The sequence below is a fragment of the Amphimedon queenslandica genome, unplaced genomic scaffold (genome assembly GCF_000090795.2).
Source record: "Amphimedon queenslandica unplaced genomic scaffold, v1.1 AMPQUscaffold_13360, whole genome shotgun sequence".
Classification (NCBI taxonomy): domain Eukaryota; kingdom Metazoa; phylum Porifera; class Demospongiae; order Haplosclerida; family Niphatidae; genus Amphimedon; species Amphimedon queenslandica.
Window position 1 is genome coordinate 120,902 of NW_003546404.1, and position 17,929 is coordinate 138,830.

General features: G+C 36.4%; 5 protein-coding genes and 1 long non-coding RNA gene across 8 annotated transcripts in view; 3 read left to right on the forward strand and 3 right to left on the reverse strand.

The window, feature by feature from the left end:
* On the forward strand, positions 1-690 carry LOC109582735 (uncharacterized). The gene is made up of 3 exons (XR_002185203.1): positions 1-40; positions 90-299; positions 378-690. It is a non-coding gene; the product is annotated as an uncharacterized LOC109582735 (long non-coding RNA).
* The window catches only part of LOC100634899 (serine-rich adhesin for platelets-like), a 16,018-nt gene extending 8,398 nt beyond the window's left edge, over positions 1-7,620 (forward strand). Inside the window, exons 1-13 of one of the 2 annotated variants that reach the window (XM_019997639.1) lie at positions 784-911; positions 1,189-1,907; positions 2,315-2,377; positions 2,429-2,509; positions 2,746-2,832; positions 3,015-3,104; positions 3,263-4,643; positions 5,662-5,814; positions 5,987-6,100; positions 6,289-6,365; positions 6,628-6,857; positions 7,056-7,194; positions 7,321-7,620. In XM_019997639.1, the coding sequence (XP_019853198.1) occupies positions 797-911; positions 1,189-1,907; positions 2,315-2,377; positions 2,429-2,509; positions 2,746-2,832; positions 3,015-3,104; positions 3,263-4,643; positions 5,662-5,814; positions 5,987-6,100; positions 6,289-6,365; positions 6,628-6,857; positions 7,056-7,194; positions 7,321-7,536 (3,465 nt within the window). In that variant the 5' untranslated portion in view covers positions 784-796 and the 3' untranslated portion in view covers positions 7,537-7,620. Of the gene's footprint in view, positions 1-783; positions 912-1,188; positions 1,908-2,314; positions 2,378-2,428; positions 2,510-2,745; positions 2,833-3,014; positions 3,105-3,262; positions 4,644-5,661; positions 5,815-5,986; positions 6,101-6,288; positions 6,366-6,627; positions 6,858-7,055; positions 7,195-7,320 lie in introns of those variants that run through there. The other variant, XM_019997640.1, reaches the window with a different exon arrangement.
* On the reverse strand, positions 7,584-9,060 carry LOC109582734 (uncharacterized). Its single transcript, XM_019997643.1, has 6 exons — positions 9,011-9,060; positions 8,742-8,947; positions 8,609-8,646; positions 8,521-8,560; positions 8,335-8,455; positions 7,584-8,154 (listed from the first exon to the last, which is right to left on the reverse strand). Exons 1-6 carry the CDS (start codon positions 9,054-9,056, stop codon positions 7,718-7,720), a joined length of 888 nt encoding a protein of 295 aa, XP_019853202.1. The 5' UTR covers positions 9,057-9,060; the 3' UTR covers positions 7,584-7,717.
* Positions 9,061-9,147: 87 nt separating this feature from the next.
* LOC105313050 (F-box only protein 4-like) lies at positions 9,148-13,150 on the forward strand. 2 transcript variants are annotated; one of them, XM_019997641.1, is made up of 7 exons: positions 9,148-9,213; positions 9,339-9,894; positions 10,305-10,510; positions 10,875-10,947; positions 11,090-11,286; positions 12,316-12,488; positions 12,930-13,150. In XM_019997641.1, exons 2-7 carry the CDS (start codon positions 9,458-9,460, stop codon positions 13,008-13,010), a joined length of 1,167 nt encoding a protein of 388 aa, XP_019853200.1. In that variant the 5' UTR covers positions 9,148-9,213; positions 9,339-9,457; the 3' UTR covers positions 13,011-13,150. The 2 variants fall into 2 exon arrangements, with proteins under 2 accessions (XP_019853200.1, XP_011404472.1); XM_011406170.2 differs by lacking the exon at positions 9,148-9,213 and having other exon boundaries at positions 9,256-9,894.
* A 39-nt stretch (positions 13,151-13,189) lies between these two features.
* LOC105313051 (uncharacterized) lies at positions 13,190-16,400 on the reverse strand. The gene is made up of 6 exons (XM_011406171.2): positions 16,187-16,400; positions 15,135-15,388; positions 14,955-15,086; positions 14,751-14,906; positions 13,779-13,895; positions 13,190-13,533 (listed from the first exon to the last, which is right to left on the reverse strand). The coding sequence occupies exons 1-6, from the start codon at positions 16,308-16,310 to the stop codon at positions 13,237-13,239; spliced, it is 1,080 nt and encodes a 359-aa protein (XP_011404473.1). The 5' UTR covers positions 16,311-16,400; the 3' UTR covers positions 13,190-13,236.
* Positions 16,401-16,436: 36 nt separating this feature from the next.
* On the reverse strand, positions 16,437-17,835 carry LOC105313043 (platelet-activating factor acetylhydrolase-like). Its single transcript, XM_011406159.2, has one exon. It carries the CDS (start codon positions 17,692-17,694, stop codon positions 16,489-16,491), a length of 1,206 nt encoding a protein of 401 aa, XP_011404461.1. The 5' UTR covers positions 17,695-17,835; the 3' UTR covers positions 16,437-16,488.
* Between the last annotated feature and the right edge of the window lie 94 nt (positions 17,836-17,929).

A 17,929-nucleotide genomic window follows, 5' to 3' on the forward strand; every position in this document is an offset into this window, starting at 1 on the left:
TACTCTATCTGTCAGAGGAGAAGCTACTGCAGGCATTTTGGTAAGAAAACAAGAAATAGGATTAAAAAGTTAATATATTTTTCCCAAAGGCAGTGTTCAGGATAGGCTTGGGTGTGACAGCCTCAATTAGCTACCGAATAGCACCAGAAGCATCAACTACAGTCTGTGATACTTCACCTAAAGGAGATGCTACTGCTTGCTTTGAGGTATACAGTATTACTAATGGAAGGATCCGTCTTGCAGCTTTTTGGCAAAGGCGTAAGCTGAAGTGCTACTGGAGTTGGGGGCCAAAATGCAAGGTAATGCTCCTTTAGAATTATGAGCTTAGTATAGCCTAATATTTCTAATCAAAATTTCCAACAATCTTTTCTTGTTAGTTCTACTGGTCTGGTCGGAATACATTCCGCCCATTGTCAAAGACATGGAACTTGTACAGCAGGAAAAGGAAGCTGTTTGGTGTCTGCAGAGTCTGCGAGTGCTATGGGAATCATTTCCTTAATGTGCTCTGCCATGGCAGCAGGCATGGATCATCAACTTGTTCCTGCAGGACGCAGTACAGTGGGTAATGGATACACTTGAACAAAAACTGACCTTTGTTTTGTAGTGTATTGAACAAAGGATTTGTAGTTATAGGCCCTGTTTTATTAGTAGAAAAAAAGTTAATTTAGAATGAGAGGGAAAGTTATTAAATTGGTTTGATTATTAAAATTAATAATAAACTAGATTCAGACTACTGACTAGTATGCGGAAATGAAAGTCACGCCTACTCCGTATACTCAAGCAGCATGGAGTTGTGATGTTTCCTACTGGAGGATATTTCAAGGGAATTCCTTGCCCATTCTTTGAGCATGGGCTCTGTCACAGAGCTAACTGTCACTACAGTCACAATAGGACCCCATCAATCATTAATAGTTAGTATCAGTAATAGATCTGGTCATTAAACCTATGACAGACACTCTGCTTTTATTCCTTACACATTAATTAAGACTTAAATTTCTCCTTGCATATTAAAATAAAAATATTTATTTGATGTAGTGTTAATGAAATAAGTCTGACTATATAATGTACAATTTTACAGCAATAGAAAGACTTTGACTTTAATTGAAGTGAAATAATTAACTGATACATAAAAAATAGCAGATCTATGTACATACGCATGTATAATGTATTGTTATTCATTTTGTGTAGGATTGGCACCATCATCATCACAGCCAGTGCCTAGTAAAGTACCAAATGTACAGAAACCTGTTTCTAGTAGTACATTCAGTTGTTCAATAGCTCCTTCATCGGTTTCAACATCAGTTGGTCAAACTAACACACCATGTGACAATACAAAACCTGTCATTGCTAATACCTCATCTTCAATTACTAAATCATCTCCTACTAGCATTACTTCTTCTTCTTTGGTGGATATTACATTTGGTTTATCTTCTTCTCTCACTGATAATGATACCGTTTCATCCCCAAACATTGTATCTTCTTTATCTCAGCCCACACTCTCTTCAACCGTTACTTCATACACTACCACTTTGGTGCCCAGCCCTTCCATTGTTCCTAGTCACGCTCCATCAGTGAATATCACTCCTTCTTATATTCCTCTGGAGACTAGTCCTCCTTCTGAAGATGTTAAAGAGTTACCTACCATAACTCCCACTACATTAGAGCAGAATATATTTGGTTCTCCGACCAGTGATAGTGATGATGATGATGATGGTTCTCTTTCCATGGAGACTGATGGACCTTCTTCTCTGGATATGGAGATTGCATTTCTCAAGGCTACTACAGTCATGAAGGGAGTAAAGGGTGATGGTAGTGTATCTGTTGATAAGGAAGAGAGGAGAGAGAAAGTGAAGGCAACTTATGAAAACAAAGGAATTAAGAATATAAGAGTAGCTCATTCTGATAAGGTAATTACATGTATAATAGTGATGATTGGTACTGTATAGTGCCTAAATTTGATTGAGTTTTATTTTGGCAATTGGCAGTTTGCAAGTCAGTGAAATCCTCAATATTAAAACCACCAATCATTAATGTGCATTCTCAGTAATGCATGTGTATGCAAAGAATTGCCATATTAAAAATTGCCAATGAAAATTTTACAGAAAAATTGCCAAAATGAAGTGCCGCCAAAATATAGTGCTATACGGTATTGTAGTTGTAAAGTGTCTTTGTAGCATGTACATGTACATGTACATTATTGTAAAGTGTTATTAAATCTGAATAGTGTTGTGGTTGTTATTATTTTGGGACTCTGTGTTGTTATTATCATTATTATCTTGTTATCATTTATAACAAATGTTGTTGTTATTATTAGATAGTCAGGTCGTCTGATTTGTTGCATTCTTCCCACCGTCCCAAGTCATTATCGGACATGAAGGTAAGGCGGAGTCCATTACTAATTAATGGATGTGGCTCATTATATTCACAGTTAATGGAAACACTCAAAGACCCTGGAGTGATGTACAGTAATAAGAAGAGACAGTCACGAGTTACTGGTGGAGGACATACTGTAAGATATTATTATAATTATTATATTACACTATGTATTTCTGCTATTAATGTCTGAGGTGAATCAGCAATGTATGCACTGGGAGTGCTGGGGTTGTCATATTGGACGCTACCTGTGTATCTCATGTGTATAATTATTTACAATTCTACATCATATACATCTAGTTTGTAGCTACATACTTCTTTTTCGGTCTCTTATTCTTTCACACTTACACTGTCCATACTTGTATACTGTAGACTAGTAAAAGCAAGCTTGTATCTCCTGGTAGTTCTGATACTGGAGCTGTTAAAAGACCGCGTCTCTCTCCTGTAGTTAATGCTAAAGTCAGTTATTTAATAATAATTGTTACATTGTTTATCCCATTTGTACATAAGAGCATCAAAATATAGTACATGTATGTACTTACATGTATATGTACTTTTAGGTAAAATTTGGCACAAAATAGACTGTGCATTGTATAATCTCAGCTATAGATTATGTGCTGTTTATACTTTTAATGTTGTAGGTACCAACTAAGCTTCGTCAAGGATATCTTGATACTTTTATTGATGAGCTTATTAAAAAAGGCGAGGAACCTTCTTTGGCCTATAAGAAAGTTAGTTACTTTTGCATGTACGTATTATGTGTATACCTTGCTACTTTACTTGTTCCTTTTAAATGTGAGTTAGTTCTCCTCCCTCCCTCTTCCTCTCTCTCTCTCTCTCTCCCTCCCTCCCTTCCTCCCTCCCTCTCTCTCTCTCTCTCTTTTTGTAGTCTCTTGATGATGAAGAGCAGTTATTGAAAAGAAGTGCAAACCAAACGATTTATCGGAACTTATGCTCTCACCACTTGAGGGCTCTCCGAAAAGAAACCGAAGAAATTCTCAAAGAGAGACAGAGGCGATCGGACGAACGAGTCTCCTCCAGGACCAGTGATGACGTAGTGGGTAGAGCCAAATCACCAAAGAGAGGGCTCACGTTTAAACCCAGCGGAAGCAAATCAAGTAAAATTGGAAGTGAAGTCAGTAATGAAACAAGTGTAACTAAGGCAAAAACTAAAGATGTCACTGAATTTGATTTGAATGTTGTTTTAAGTCCAGGAGGAATCAAGCCACAGCTTGAGAGTGTAGGGAAACCTGTTAAAAGAAGTAAAGATGATGCTGATCCTATTATGAGTACAGTCAAGGCTGAAATGAGTTTTAATCCTCAAGTATTTGATGATTTGAAAGATGTAGAGTTTATAAAACTAACAGCAACTACTGATGATAGTGTCCTATTGGCTGATGAGCCACTGGAAGGTAGTCCCTTCCCTTCCAGTGGAGCTAATACTAAGAGTTTCTATTCGTCGAAACGTAAATCAAGTGATGGTAACAATGGACAGGCTGGACAGAGCTCTTCCATCAAGAAAAGGAAGAAGGGTTGTGTCACTGATAAAAGTCCTGGCCTCTCATTTGAGTCAATGTTGCTACAACCTGATAAGAAGATAATGAAAAAGAAAACAAAGACTCAGCTAAGAGCAGGGACTAATCCAACAGTCACTAGAAAGAAGAGCAGTGATACTTTGTATAGAATTGATGATAATACAGACTTTAGCAAGAATAGGACTAACATTGAAGGAAAGATGGGTTCGTCTTCTGATGATAGCAGCACTGTTCTTATTACTAGTGATAATGGGAAGAAAACTGGGGCAGCATTAACTGATAGGAAGAGAAAGAGAGAGAGTGCTTTGTCTAGTAATGAGAGAAATGATAGTTCAGACTCTATTAGTAGTATGACTGCGAGTGATACTGGCATTATTGATCTAACCGGTTCACTTAAATCACCTTCTCCTACTGAACCTACTTCTTCACGTTCTCCTACACTATCTCCCATTGTAAACCTTGAAAGTCCTACTGAGGATTTTTCACCCAGTATACCTGATAGTGCCCCAGCTGCTACTAGCAGGGAGTCCTTGTTTCAGCCGGTCTCTCCTTCGTCACTTATTAATCTCACTGCTCTTGCTGCTGTTAGCTCAGCTGCTGCTAATGCTTCATGTAAGAGGAAGATAAATATTGATTCTGGGAAACCCGTCGCAAGAAAGTTTGAGCTTGTTCCTCCAAAGCCGCGTCCACTGCCATCTTATTCAATTATTGTTAAGAAGGAACCAGAATTCAATAGTGAGTGTGTACATGTAATATTACTGCTATGCTATGTCAAAAGTTTGAGCTATTTCTGACAAATAATTTTCAAGTTATGAGTATTAAAAAAAGCAAAGGCTGTAATAAGTTAATAACCCATTGTTTTTTTTTGAAAATTGGGTCCAAAATCATTGTAAATTTGTATTACATTTTCTGATGTATATTGATGTCTTTACTCCTTATGCTAAGTAGAAAGTTTGAGCTATTTCCAACAAAATAGTTTTCAAGTTATGAGCATTTTTTAAAACGAGCCATTTTTTTAAAGTACCCAAGGCTATAGGCTATAGCCCATGGTTTATTCCAAAAATGGCTCCGAAATCACCCCAAATTTATATTGCATTTTGTGATGTATATTGATGTCCTTAGGCTATGTAGAAAGTTTGAGCTGTTTCCAACAAAAAATTTTTGAGTTACGGCCATTTTTAAAAAGTAGCCAAAATCTGAAAAATACCCAAGACTATAGCCCATGGTTTTTTCTAAAAAATGGCTCTGAAATTACCCAAAATTTTTATTACATTTTCTGTTGTATATTGATGTCCTTAGGCTATGTAGAAAGTTTGAGCTGTTTCCGACAAAAAATTTTTGAGTTACAGCCATTTTTAAAAATTAGCCGAAATCTGAAAAATACCCAAGGCTATAGCCCATGGTTTTGTCCAAAAAATGACTCCGAAATCACCCCAAATTTTTATTACATTTTCTGATGTATATCAATGTCCTTTTGCTATGTAGAAAGTTTGAGTTGGTTCTGAGTTCAAATTTTTGAATTATGAGCCTTTAACCATCTACAATGTACATGTACATGTACATACATGTATGTGTAATTTTGGGAAAGGCATGGACTGTTGTCCATTTTTAAGTATCATAAAATTTTATTAATAACTAATACATGTAATGTGTATTTACATGTACATGTATGTGTAAATACATGTTCATGTATTATACATGTATTTTGCTAATTGCTATTTTATGCACATTATGTGCAAATATTTATTTATAGTTGATGTCTTCTATAATCAGCTACTGGAGTATAGTTTATCTGAAGAGCAGCTCATCTCCAATGGCTATCCTAGACCTACTGGTGATGTAGGAGTTGCTTCTCTCAAGATAGAAGGAAATGCACGGAGTCAAATTGAACCAGTTGGACAAAATGGTAAGAATTAATAGATTGGAGATAAAAGAGAGAGAAAGAGTGATGTGTAAGCAAAATACTCATGCACAAATCAAAAATTTTACATCAGATTGAGTTGTAATAAAAGTTGCAGTTTTTTGATAATAATCATAATTGTTTCTACATTATTATTATTAGCACAATTATTCCTTAGGTTTTCGTCATACTTGCTGCCGTTGTCAGAAGTCCTTCATAATATATAATGATGGCAGGTATCAAACTGTTGAAGAGTGCATGTATCACTATGGGAGACTTTATAAATCAAAAGGTGATAGACAATTAACGAATGTACATGTACTGTAAGAGAATTCACACACATGTACATTAATGTAAAAACTAGAAATCCCAAGCTGTGATTTGCAACTTTTATAGTAATATTATGTCGATATTAATTTTTTTAATGCTAATAGTCATAATATTTTTTGCTACTAAAAGTTATCTCTTATACATGTGTAGAATATGGTGAAGGTATTGTCTCACAGTACAGTTGCTGCAGTGGTAGGATTGACTCTCCAGGCTGCCAAGTTGCTCAGGTCTGATTCACAGATACCTAAAGGCTGGTTTACAATGTAACACTATAGACCAGCATACTATCAATCTTTAATCAAAAGTGTAGGCGATTTGACCTTTTTTCTCATGCTTTATGCTAGAATAGAACCTAATTTAATTCCAGCATCAATGTAATTTTGTAAACCTGCCTTAATACTTTTATGATTATTTTTTGTATTAATTTGATACCCACTCACTTTTGCTCTCCTCCTTCGCTAACCCTCAATCATTTCCTATTCCCAATAGATGCATGTCACTGCTGGTGAGATCTGTTCTTCCATCAGTGGTTGTGTTCAATCAGCAGCTCCACCTAATGTTGCTAATTATGACCCAACGATACATGCACTGGATTGTGAGATGTGTTATACAACTGCTGGGCTGGAGCTAACAAGAGTCACTGTGATTGACTGGAAGCTTGATACAGTCTATGATGCTATTGTGAAACCAAAGCACCCCATTGTAGATTATAATACTAGGTGAGCCAATTTTTTATGATGATTATTAAGTATTGGAAAAATTATGAAAATAAGGAATTTTCTTTTGGCCATTTTTGATAAGTATTCTGTACTATAGCCTATAATTATTGACCAAATTTTCGAGCAGCTTTAAAACTCATAAAAATCCTATTTTGATCAGAGTCAGAAGTTAAACTTTCTTTTTCATGCATTTTATAGATTCAGTGGTTTAGCAGCCAAAGATTTTATTGGCGTGACAACAACTCTATCCGATGTACAGTCAAAACTATTGGAATTCATCTATGAGGACACCATATTGATTGGACATAGTCTAGAAAGTGATCTTAAAGCATTGAAGGTATAAGATTACTCTCACCTATAAACATGCCTACATGTAACTCTCCCCTTCTCTTTTCCATTATTTGCATAACTCCTCTGCATTTTAATAATTCTTTCTCCCTCTCCCCCCCCCTCTCTCTCTCAGTTTATTCATAGTACAATAGTTGATACTGCTATAGTGTTTCCTCATCGTAGAGGGCCTCCATTCAAGAGAGCACTCAAATCACTTGCAGTTGAACTCTTGCATAAGTTCATACAGGACAGTGTTGATGATGGGCATGACAGTAGAGAGGACTCTGTGGTGTGTATGGAACTGATGATAATGAAAGTGAAGGCAGACTTGAAACAAATGAAGAAGTAGGAATAGTTGTAAATTGTAACACGAAATAAAAAAATGTTAATTGTGTGTAATCTTTGATTTTATGATCTTAATTAATCAAAAAAATTTATTTAGGTGCGTGAATGTTTATATTTTTGTACATGTAAGTAGTTCTGTTTTTAGAATGCCAGAATAGTAGCAATCAAGATGCACTGTTAGTATATTAAAAGTTATTATAGATTTGTGTCAGAGCAATAATACAGAGCATCAGGAGGAGGTTAGAACTTGGTGTAGTACCAGCACTAGTTGGTTCAGGTGAGCTAGTTGGTTGAGGAGCATTAGTTGAATCACTTGAGTTGCTTGGTGGCCCTTCATGTGGATTTGTTACTGGTGGTGGCCCCTCAGTTGGATTTGTTACTGGTGGTGTCCCTTCAGTTGGATTTGTTACTGGTGGTGTCCCTTCAGTTGGATTTGTTACTGGTGGCGTCCCTTCAGTTGGATTTGTTACTGGTGGGTCAGTTGGGTGTGTTATTGGTAGTTCAGTTGGATTTGTTGTTGGTATTTCAGTTGGATTTGTGTTTGGTGGAGTAGTCACATTGATAAGTCCTGAAGGATAATCTCCTAGCCTTCTAGAACACCAAAACACATCATCAAATGAAACTAGAAATGCATAGGACAAACATTTTAATGCAATATAAATCCCTTTCAATATGTAGAAATATATTAACACATTCCAGGTCATATGATATGCGTATGTATGACCTGGCCTGCCTTTGATGTGGCTGTAAATATCAGTGCTATTATGATAACATTAAAAGTATGATGTAATGAAATCTATACCTGCTTGGCTAACATTAACACGGAACCAAAATAGAATTTCAGATTGATCACAAGAGTCATCACAAAAAATTGTTATAGTCATATTTAGTGATGGAACTTGTTGACAGTAGGATACCTGACCCTATAAACATGTCAAAAGTATCATATAAGGAATATTATACAAGATAGGTAAGGAAAAGATCATACATTTCCACAAGTTGGATTTGGATCATCATTAACAGTCACACTAAAAAATAATCAGCATAAACAATTGCATTTGTATAATACTCCTCACCATACTCGACTATTTCTACCTGGGGTAGTTGTTTCAACCTACAAAATACAAAAGTCAAATAGATAGCAGTACTGTAGCATATCATGAATAGAGGGGAACATAGTAATGTTGTATTTACTATCTTAATTCTTACTAGTATTTCGATGTATTGGTCTGTTTCTTGAGCAGTGACATTTATACAAGGATTTGATAACATATCCTCAGGATTTGGTAGTGTTGTTGTAATAAATCCTCTAGGAGTAGGTGATTGCAAGGATAATCCATAATCCTGGTTCATCCATTCACAGCATTGAGGCCTACATGGAACAGTCTGACCACTGGTGCAAGCCGCAAAAAGAACTATTTTAATTTAAGAAAATGATATTTTATAACAGATGGATTAAAAGTATACCATAAGCTTACCTGCTAAACTTGCAAAAGAAAGGCAAATTGCAGAAGTTGAAATCATCTTGATCTTTAGGGAGAAAGAATGGTCAGCAGATTCCTCATAGTGCTATTTTTATAATTCTATGGTGCGTGGGTGGTTGTTCTTCAGCCACGCCCATTCATAGTTTGCCACGTATACAGTGATGACTTGTCTTGAAGTGACAAACAGAATCCAACAGGTAAGAACAATAAAGTATATAAAAATAAAAGAGAGAGAGAGCTAGAAAACCAGTCATTTACTTCATTGCAATAATGTCACTAATACTCGACGAGCCTAAAGATATCCCCTCTTCTTCTATTCCAGGTAGCCCGGCGTCTTCATTCATAGACTCGAGCCATTCTCCTATAGACAGCCCTCGCCTTTTATTGGTACAGACCCTCATCAAGTCTCCTCTTAACAGGCTCTACCATTTCTATCAAAGCATGGCCGAGAACAAAGGAGAAACCGAAGTCCCCACCACTTCAACAAGTAGTACGTCCCCACCTACTTCCATTAAATCTCAAGAAGCAACTAACACAGCCTCCTCGACTAGGAGACTCCACCCTCAAGCCGAGGACTATCGTAGCTCCTTAATGGCTGGCACTGCCTCTGTTATATTAAAGAAAGAGAACGGGACGGATAATGCTGTCTTGTTTAGCGATCTCCCTGTGGGTGTGGTGATTCACATAGCTGCTTATCTTGACGTGAGGTCCCTCTGTCATCTTCAGCAGACCTGTCAGAGGATGTATACGCTGACGAGTGACGAGCTCCTCTGGCGACGCAAGTTGTGGGAGGACAGTAGACAGTGGGAGGTGGTGAGCCACCTGTCTCATCCTAAAGTGTACCAGGAGGTCTCTTCTGATAGATCTGCTCAAGCAATGTAAGGATAGCAGTGATATGTATGTAGCAAGTTTGATCAAAATTGATTTTTATGAATTTTTAAGTTGCCCGAAAGCCATGTACATGTACTATTATAATAATATTCAGCTCATAAAGCATGCTTTTTAGCTCACTTAGCATGATTTGTAAGAAACCCTGATTAAAATGCATTCGATTCTAACTTTTATTGGCTACATGTATAGCTGTGCACCTTACCATAGTAATAGCTATACATTGGTCTATTAAACCTTAAGAATCTCTCAATAGAAACCTGGAACCTATTAAGCAACACGTGACAATCAAAATGCACATTCACCTAAAGTCAAGACATTATCTTTTTGAATAATATTGTTTATTTTTCATACCATTACTAATAATATTATTTTTAACTCTATTATTATCGTCATGTAGCTACGAGAGTTGTTTTACCAACCGTGATTCAGTCCCATACCAGCCGTTCACTCAGAGACTCCAGTCTTTCGTGCGTCGTCTTCAAGGACACATTCCAAGGCTCCTCATGTTTGGGAGTGGACTTGAGACAGTACCATTAGTGAAGAGAATGATCCTTGACTCTAACTCTCCTTACAAACCTATTGGACTTGTCCCTGGGAAAGATGGTAAGTACATGTACCCTATAGCAGGAAATTTTGGAGGGAGTTAAATTTGGCAAATGGCTAAATTTTTGTGATTGGCGAATTTTAATTTGGCGAATTTGTGGCCATGTGCCATTGAGCATGCGTATAATGGCTCAAAATGGCGGATTTTATTTTGGCAAATGCCTATCAAAATGCCAAATTCGCTAAATTTAGCCCCCTCCAAAATTTCCTTCTATACAGTACATGTATTAAGCATGTACATATGTACATGTATGTACAGTGTATCCATATAAATGTAGCATTAGTATTAATACTAGTCAAGTACATATTGATATGTATCTATCTTCTTAGTTTGATCTATTTTTTATTTTTTAATGTGTTTTAGGTGCTGGTTCTGGTATTAGTATAAAACATAATAATGCCACAGTCAATCTGATCACACTCTACACAGCAACAAAGTAATTCATGCCCACAATTAAGATTCCATATTGATTCATGCTTCTCTTCTTTAATTCTCTGCACTTTCTATTCTCTTTCTCCCTCCCTCCCTCTCTCTCCCTCTCTCTCTCTCTCCCTCTCCCTCTCTCTCTCTCCCCTCAGAGCTGAGAGGCTAGCAGCATCAGCTGGTACAGGCCAGAGGATCAATAAACTCATATCAGGATCGGCTAGCAAAGACAGAGGAGGAGCGGGAGATGAAGGAGTAGCAGAGCCAATATTGACACTGGCAGTGCAGGAGCAGTGTCAGATGGCAGATGGATTCATACTAGCTGTTGATGCTACTAATCTCAATGAAGAAAGTATGCTCTTTTTGTTCTAGTTAATTATAGCAAGGGTCATAGCTAGCTACAGTTTATACAAGTACAGAAGTGTTAACCACATTTTCATGCAACCCACAATGCCTTTTTCAAATATTAGTGCATAAAAATGAGATTCTGTAGTGTTAGCTGGCATGTCTGCTTAAGAATTGCGATGTTTCCAATCTTAAAATTTTTGAAGGGGGATAATTGCCCCTACTGTATTTAATAACATAAAAATTGATTAGTTGTATAAGCACTTAAAGCTACATGCATTACTATAGCCTGTGTGTGATTGCTTACTTTTCATGTTCATAATTCATGCAAGTTTCAATTTCAGTAGAGGTGGGTGATATCAGAAATTTTGAACCGATACCAAGTAGTCTGAGTATCAGTATTGATGGTATTGAGTACTGAATGAGTAGTCAGCTATTGCTCATGTGAGAATAAGTTATGATTGGTTATTAATAAAGATTAAGGAAAATGAGCCGCCATTTTTGTAATTATTAAAAGGCGTGGCCATCATTATGACGTCAAAGAAGGTGTAATGAGGCGTGGCCACTACACTACTCGATACCAGGATTTGGTATCAAGTACTTGGTATTGGAGGCCTCGTATCAGATATATGAATACTTTAGTATCGTATCACCCACCTCTAAATTTCAGTTCACTTTTTCTTCTCATACCGTATAGCGAGAAATTTTCGTGTCCCAAAAATTTCACAGTTTTCTACTTTTTGGCTATCTTGAACCATATTAAATTCATTTTCGCAGAGTGAATTTTAGAAAAAACGTGAAATCCACGAAAATTTCTCGCTATACAGTACTTTACCTGTACTTTCGTCTTCATTACATCTTAATTTTTTTCTAAAATATTTTTAAAAAATATTGATTATAAAGTTCTCTACTATAGCCCATGTGTAATTGCTTACTTTTCATGTTCATAATTCATGCAAGTTTTAATTTTAGTTAATTTTTCTTCAAAACACTTTACCTGTATTTTCATCTTCATTTTTTCTCCTTCCTCCTCTAGTATTAGAATCAGATATTGAGACGTTAACTGCCATGCTTCTAGCCAGTCACAATCAGCGTATTCCTCTGTTAGTATTGTCCTGCTTGTTTCAGACTGACGATCAACAACCATCACTTCCTTCACTTGATGTAGCTGATAAACTGAAACTGATTGACATTAGTAATCCATGGCAGGTAAGACTGGAATTTATTGCAGTATTTGTTAATATCCATGAGTCACGGAACTTAGTTAAGGCAATGCTTCAACTTAATTTTTTTACCTTTATTATTAAAATAACCTTATTTATTAGGAACCATTATGTACCATTATAGAAGGAAATTTTGGTGGTAGTTAAATTTAGCGAATTTGATGTTTTGATAGCCATTTGCCAAAATAAAAATCCGCCATTTTGAGCCATTATACACATGCTCAATGGCACGTGGCCACAAAAAATTTGCCAAATTAAAATTTTTCAGTCAGCAAAATTTAGCAATTCGCCAAATGTGACTCCCTCCAAAATTTTCTTCTATACCGTATTAGGTAAAGCGTGCATTATTATTTTATGAGTGACAGTACACTATCTTCATCTTGATAGTTCTTATATACTCCATATTTTTCTCTCCATCCCATTGCAGGTTAGAAGTCTTAATGTCAATACTTTTGAAGGCTTGTCAACTGGCCTGGATTGGCTGTTAACTGCCGCTGCTAGTAAATAAGAATTACAAATATATTTTTATTCGAGATTATAATAATTTTTTTATTCAAAAGAACAAATAATTATATTACAAAGTGATTTAATAATAATTATTAAATAATAATAACAATTATTAATATGACACAGTTTTAAAGCTTAAAACAGCTATGGCAATTGTACAGATAGAATGCACATGCATTCGCAAAAGTACTTCATATGCACTATAATGGGTATAATAGTACTAGTAGCTAGTGAGCATAAATCTCTTTTATAACGTGTCCCCTCATATGAACTCCTGGCTTTAGTCCCAATGCATTCAATGCTGTAGGTCCAAAATCAATTAAACTGATGAAATTAGTCAGTGAGGCTCCTCTTCTCACTCCAGGCCCAAGGAATAAGGCAGGAATGAATATGTTCTCTTCATTGAAGTGCCCGTGGTATTTCCTGTACCCTCCGTGATCTGATGTGATCATTATCAGTGTAGTGTTAAGCTTGTTACTCTCTTGTAGTGCCTCCAGTAATTGTCCAATGTATGAATCAACTTTCTGCATTGATCATAAAGGATGAAAACACATAAAAGGTCTACTACTACAGTCAAACCTGTCTATTCCGGACACCATGGGACCCAATAAAACTGTCCTTATTAAAGAGGTGTCCTTATTTGATAGGTTCATCAATACACTATTATATTGTATTGGGACTGATCCTACCTGTCCTGATTATAGAGGTGTCCTTATTTTAGAGTGTCCACAATAGCAGGTTTGACTGTTAAAATAAGTTGTTGTAGTACCTTGAGTACTGTGTAGTACTGTTGGCTGCCAAAGCCATGAAGGTGAGCAGTGGAGTCAATGCTATCAAGATGAAGGAAGGACAATTGGGGAGAGCCTTCACTAATAAACTCAATGAGCTAAAGTAGAAAACAATTTAGTATAATAAATAGAAATAATAACTCCAATTAAAATTGAATTTTTAATGAGTCTTAAAAGTTGCTCAAATTAGACAAAAGTCCAGGCCTGTAAGGTATTACTTTGCTATAGGGTTTTTGGACAAATTTCATTTAAAAAGACCAAGAGAGAATTCTCTATTTTATATTTTTTCCCAATCCATATCCTAATGTTATATAAGTTTTAGTTGATTCTGATAAAAGTATATATCAGAAAATGTAATAAAATTTTGAAGCCATTTTTTGAAAAAAACCATGGGCTATAGCCTTGGGTATTTTTCAGATTTTGGCTAATTTTTAAAAATGGCTGTAACTCAAAAATTTTTTGTCGGAAACAGCTCAAACTTTCTACATAGCCTAAGGACATCAATATATATCAGAAAATGTAATAAAAATTTGAGGTGATTTCTGAGTTATTTTTTGGAAAAAACTATGGGCTATATAGCCTTGGGTATTTTTCAGATTTTGGCTAATTTTTAAAAATGGCCGTAACTCAAAAATTTTTTGTCGGAAACAGCTCAAATTTTCTGTGTAGCATAAATTCATCAATATACATCAGAAAATGTAATAAAAACTTGGAGTGATTTTGGAGTCAAAATTTTGGCTATTTTTTAAAAATGGCTGTAACTCAAAATTTTTTTGTCAGAAACAGCTCAAAGCCTAAGGACATTAATAAAATGTAATAAAAATTTGGGGTGATTTTGGAGCCATTTTTTGGAAAAAACCATAGGCTGGCTCATTTTAAAACCCCTCATACTCATAAATTATAATAATTGTACTATGCAATAATTATAAACGGCACAATGACAATGCCCTAACTTTCTCTATGCACTCTTTGTCATTTCCTTTGCAGTTGTGGGACCAGTCAACAGTTTGACTACTCACAAAGTGTCTGATCCAGGCCCAAGAGTAGACCACTGCTACTTTCAGTAATGGATTCTGCTTTCTAGCTGATACCCACATTGGCTCAGGAGTCTATGGACAATCCGTAAAATTAATTTTAGTTATAGCATAAAAACCTACTGTAGCTAGTGAGGATATTCTGTGTAGTTCAGTAGGAGCAGATGGCTCATACGTAACAGTAGCACAGCCATTGATATTCAATGATGGAACAGTAACAGTAACATCACCTATACTCTCGGATGGAGTTATTTCCTACAATTATAAAGTATTGTATTAGCATAATACATCACTCTAGCTTACCAAGCTATTATTGCTGCACATTGAGCACTTTCTCATCTCTTCATTTCTTTCTTTGCTTCCTTCAGAAGGTGTCCAAGAGTTATCTATAATCCCTGATTGGGAGGGGCTCATTCCAGTGATGGCTGCTGCCCAGTTCGGGGCACTAACTGCAATCATTTCACTCCGTGCTATGCCAGTAAGAGCTGCTGATCCATTCTTGTAGAATAATGAGAAATTTGGGAGCAAATGAGTAGCATTATTCAAATAAACAGCACCTGTATTATAATATGTAAAACTGGACAGTTAAGCAAAACTTTGTGTTGGGCAAATAAACTAACTAATGCTTAAATAAACATAAGCACATATAAAGACAAACATGTACATGCCTTGCTGCTTTTTATAATAACTGATCCGTGATTATTATTAATGTGCGACATTCTGTAGCAATTTACAAATCATGTTCATTCAAATAATGCATGTGGTGGCTATAGGTGACACCTATGCAAGCACAAAGTTGCCAGTAGTGTAATGTTTTGTTTATGCTTTGAAATAGCATCAATCTAAGGCCACTCCAATTAGATTCCTAGTTTTCCCTTCCCCACCTGCACACGCCTGCGTGGGCAGTTAATAATTTGATTATCCATGCACTATACACATCAATTTATATTGCAATAACCAAAAATGTAATGAATATTAACAAAGCCACCCGCCCACATCAGCCCCGCCTGTGAAAGGAGAACTAGGAATCTAATTGGAGTGGCCCTAAATATCAATTTTATAGTTAAGCCCACCATCCACTATTCAACTTGTGTAGTTACTTTGATGTGCTGTCTCAACAGAACTGAGTTCCATTTCAGGCAACAGAGTTGCCATAAGATCAAAGTAGCCACAAAGTTGCTTTCAACAAAGTTGAATAGTGGATGGTGGGCTATACAGGCACTTGAACATTGTGGTTGATGAAAAGCAAACACACACCCGCCCATTGTTATCTATAATAGATCTATATCTGTATATATAATGTATTTCAGCCTGTAGTTGTACATCAATTATGAACAAGACTGTACAGAACTTACCTAGTCCATCTATTCCTATGACTAGAACGTGTTTGGCGGATCTGAATCCATAGGGAACAGTAGGCCGCCCTCTAGTCTGTATCAGGAGGCGAACAAAAGCAAAGAAGAGAAAGAGATAGGACATTTCCTTTAGGAAGGAACAGGTTACTTATATAAGTAGCAGTGAGAGCAGCTCATGTTCAAAACATTACCAGCACGAGCTTGATTGCAAAACCGGCTCAGATGCGTCTATGAATATAATTAGCATTGCTTATATTGTTTGAAAATTAGTTTATTCATTGCAATAGACTCTATCATAATAATCACAAAACATTAACATTAGTACCATAAATAATACAATCATTATGTTCTTCTTTATGATCCTCTCCTCCTCCATCCAGTAGTGGTATCTTGCTCTGATACTCGGGCAACTTGAGTAAATATCGATTGAGAAATGCCCGACAGAGAGACATGTTAATCTTGAAACTTATCTCAGGAGACAACAACGGCTTATTGTTGTCTAACTGATACTCTCTTAGGACAAAAATAGTATCGCTTTGACTAACATGGACTGTACCGTCAATCGTAATCAGCTGGGAAGAGCTGATACCGGTAGCTTCATCGGGAGGCTTGAGTAGTTTGAGTATTCTACTAATGGTCTGTGGAGTCTGATAGTAAAGAGCTGAATTGATGAAGAGTACTGGTTGCTTTAGTCCATTAGTGAACAGTTCTTCAGGCAGTGGCATCATCCATGGATCCATAGCTATGCCACATTTAAAGGTACTCACTTCATCATAAAAAGCTTGGAGAAGTGTAGCACTACCAAATGAATGACCAACCAGGGCAAAGGCATCTTCGTTCACACGACCTTTAAACTGAGAGAAATCAAATTTTGAAAAATCATCGATAATATTGACAGGAGCCCCTCTACCTAAGGAAAGGATTAGGTCTTTAGTAGCGTCTAGTTCTTGAATGCGTTTCTTAATCTGCCGTGTCCTTAAATCATACTCTGTTTCTCCCTCTTCTCTCTCGGAATACGGTATCCATTCATCCTCGTATTTTGCTCCATCTTGATCAGTCCCGAGTTTCCTTTTACGATTCAATGCAATACAAGAGGATCCATCACAGTGCTCAGGTACAGCAATGACATAGCCATGAGATGCTAGCTCACAAGAAAAGGCAGAGTAACGCGTTCTCATACTACGTCTCCCATGGGACAATACTATAACTGGGTATTGGTCCTCTCCTCCTCTTAATGGAGCATCATACAGTGCTGGTATGGTTACACTATCAGCTTTTTTAGACACTTCTTCTTGGGAAATGTCTGTTGGAGACTGTAAGCTATCCAGGTTCCAATATGAGGGCATGTAGTTAGGGTGTGGGCTCCATTTGGCATAAGAGTATTCTTGAGAGAGCTTGTCATTCGTTGGGTAGTATATACGAGTCAGAGGAGCTCTATCAGAACAAATGTCAACGCATCCAACAGTATAAGAGCCAGTAGGCTTTGGAAAGATACCAGTAGTTGCCATCAATTCATTCACTGTCTCTATGATTCACTTCAGTTCAAGCTTCAGTCCCTCCCAGGGCCCAATAATTGTTATCAATCTATTGCGTGGGTGTTAACTAATAATTATTAGTGAAAACTGACCACAATGATGATTGTTAATCATGATAATAATAATAATAATGAAATACTAATACATATTTACATATTAACCTAAATTTATTATTTACTGTCTCTAAGTTATTTCAAATAATAATAAT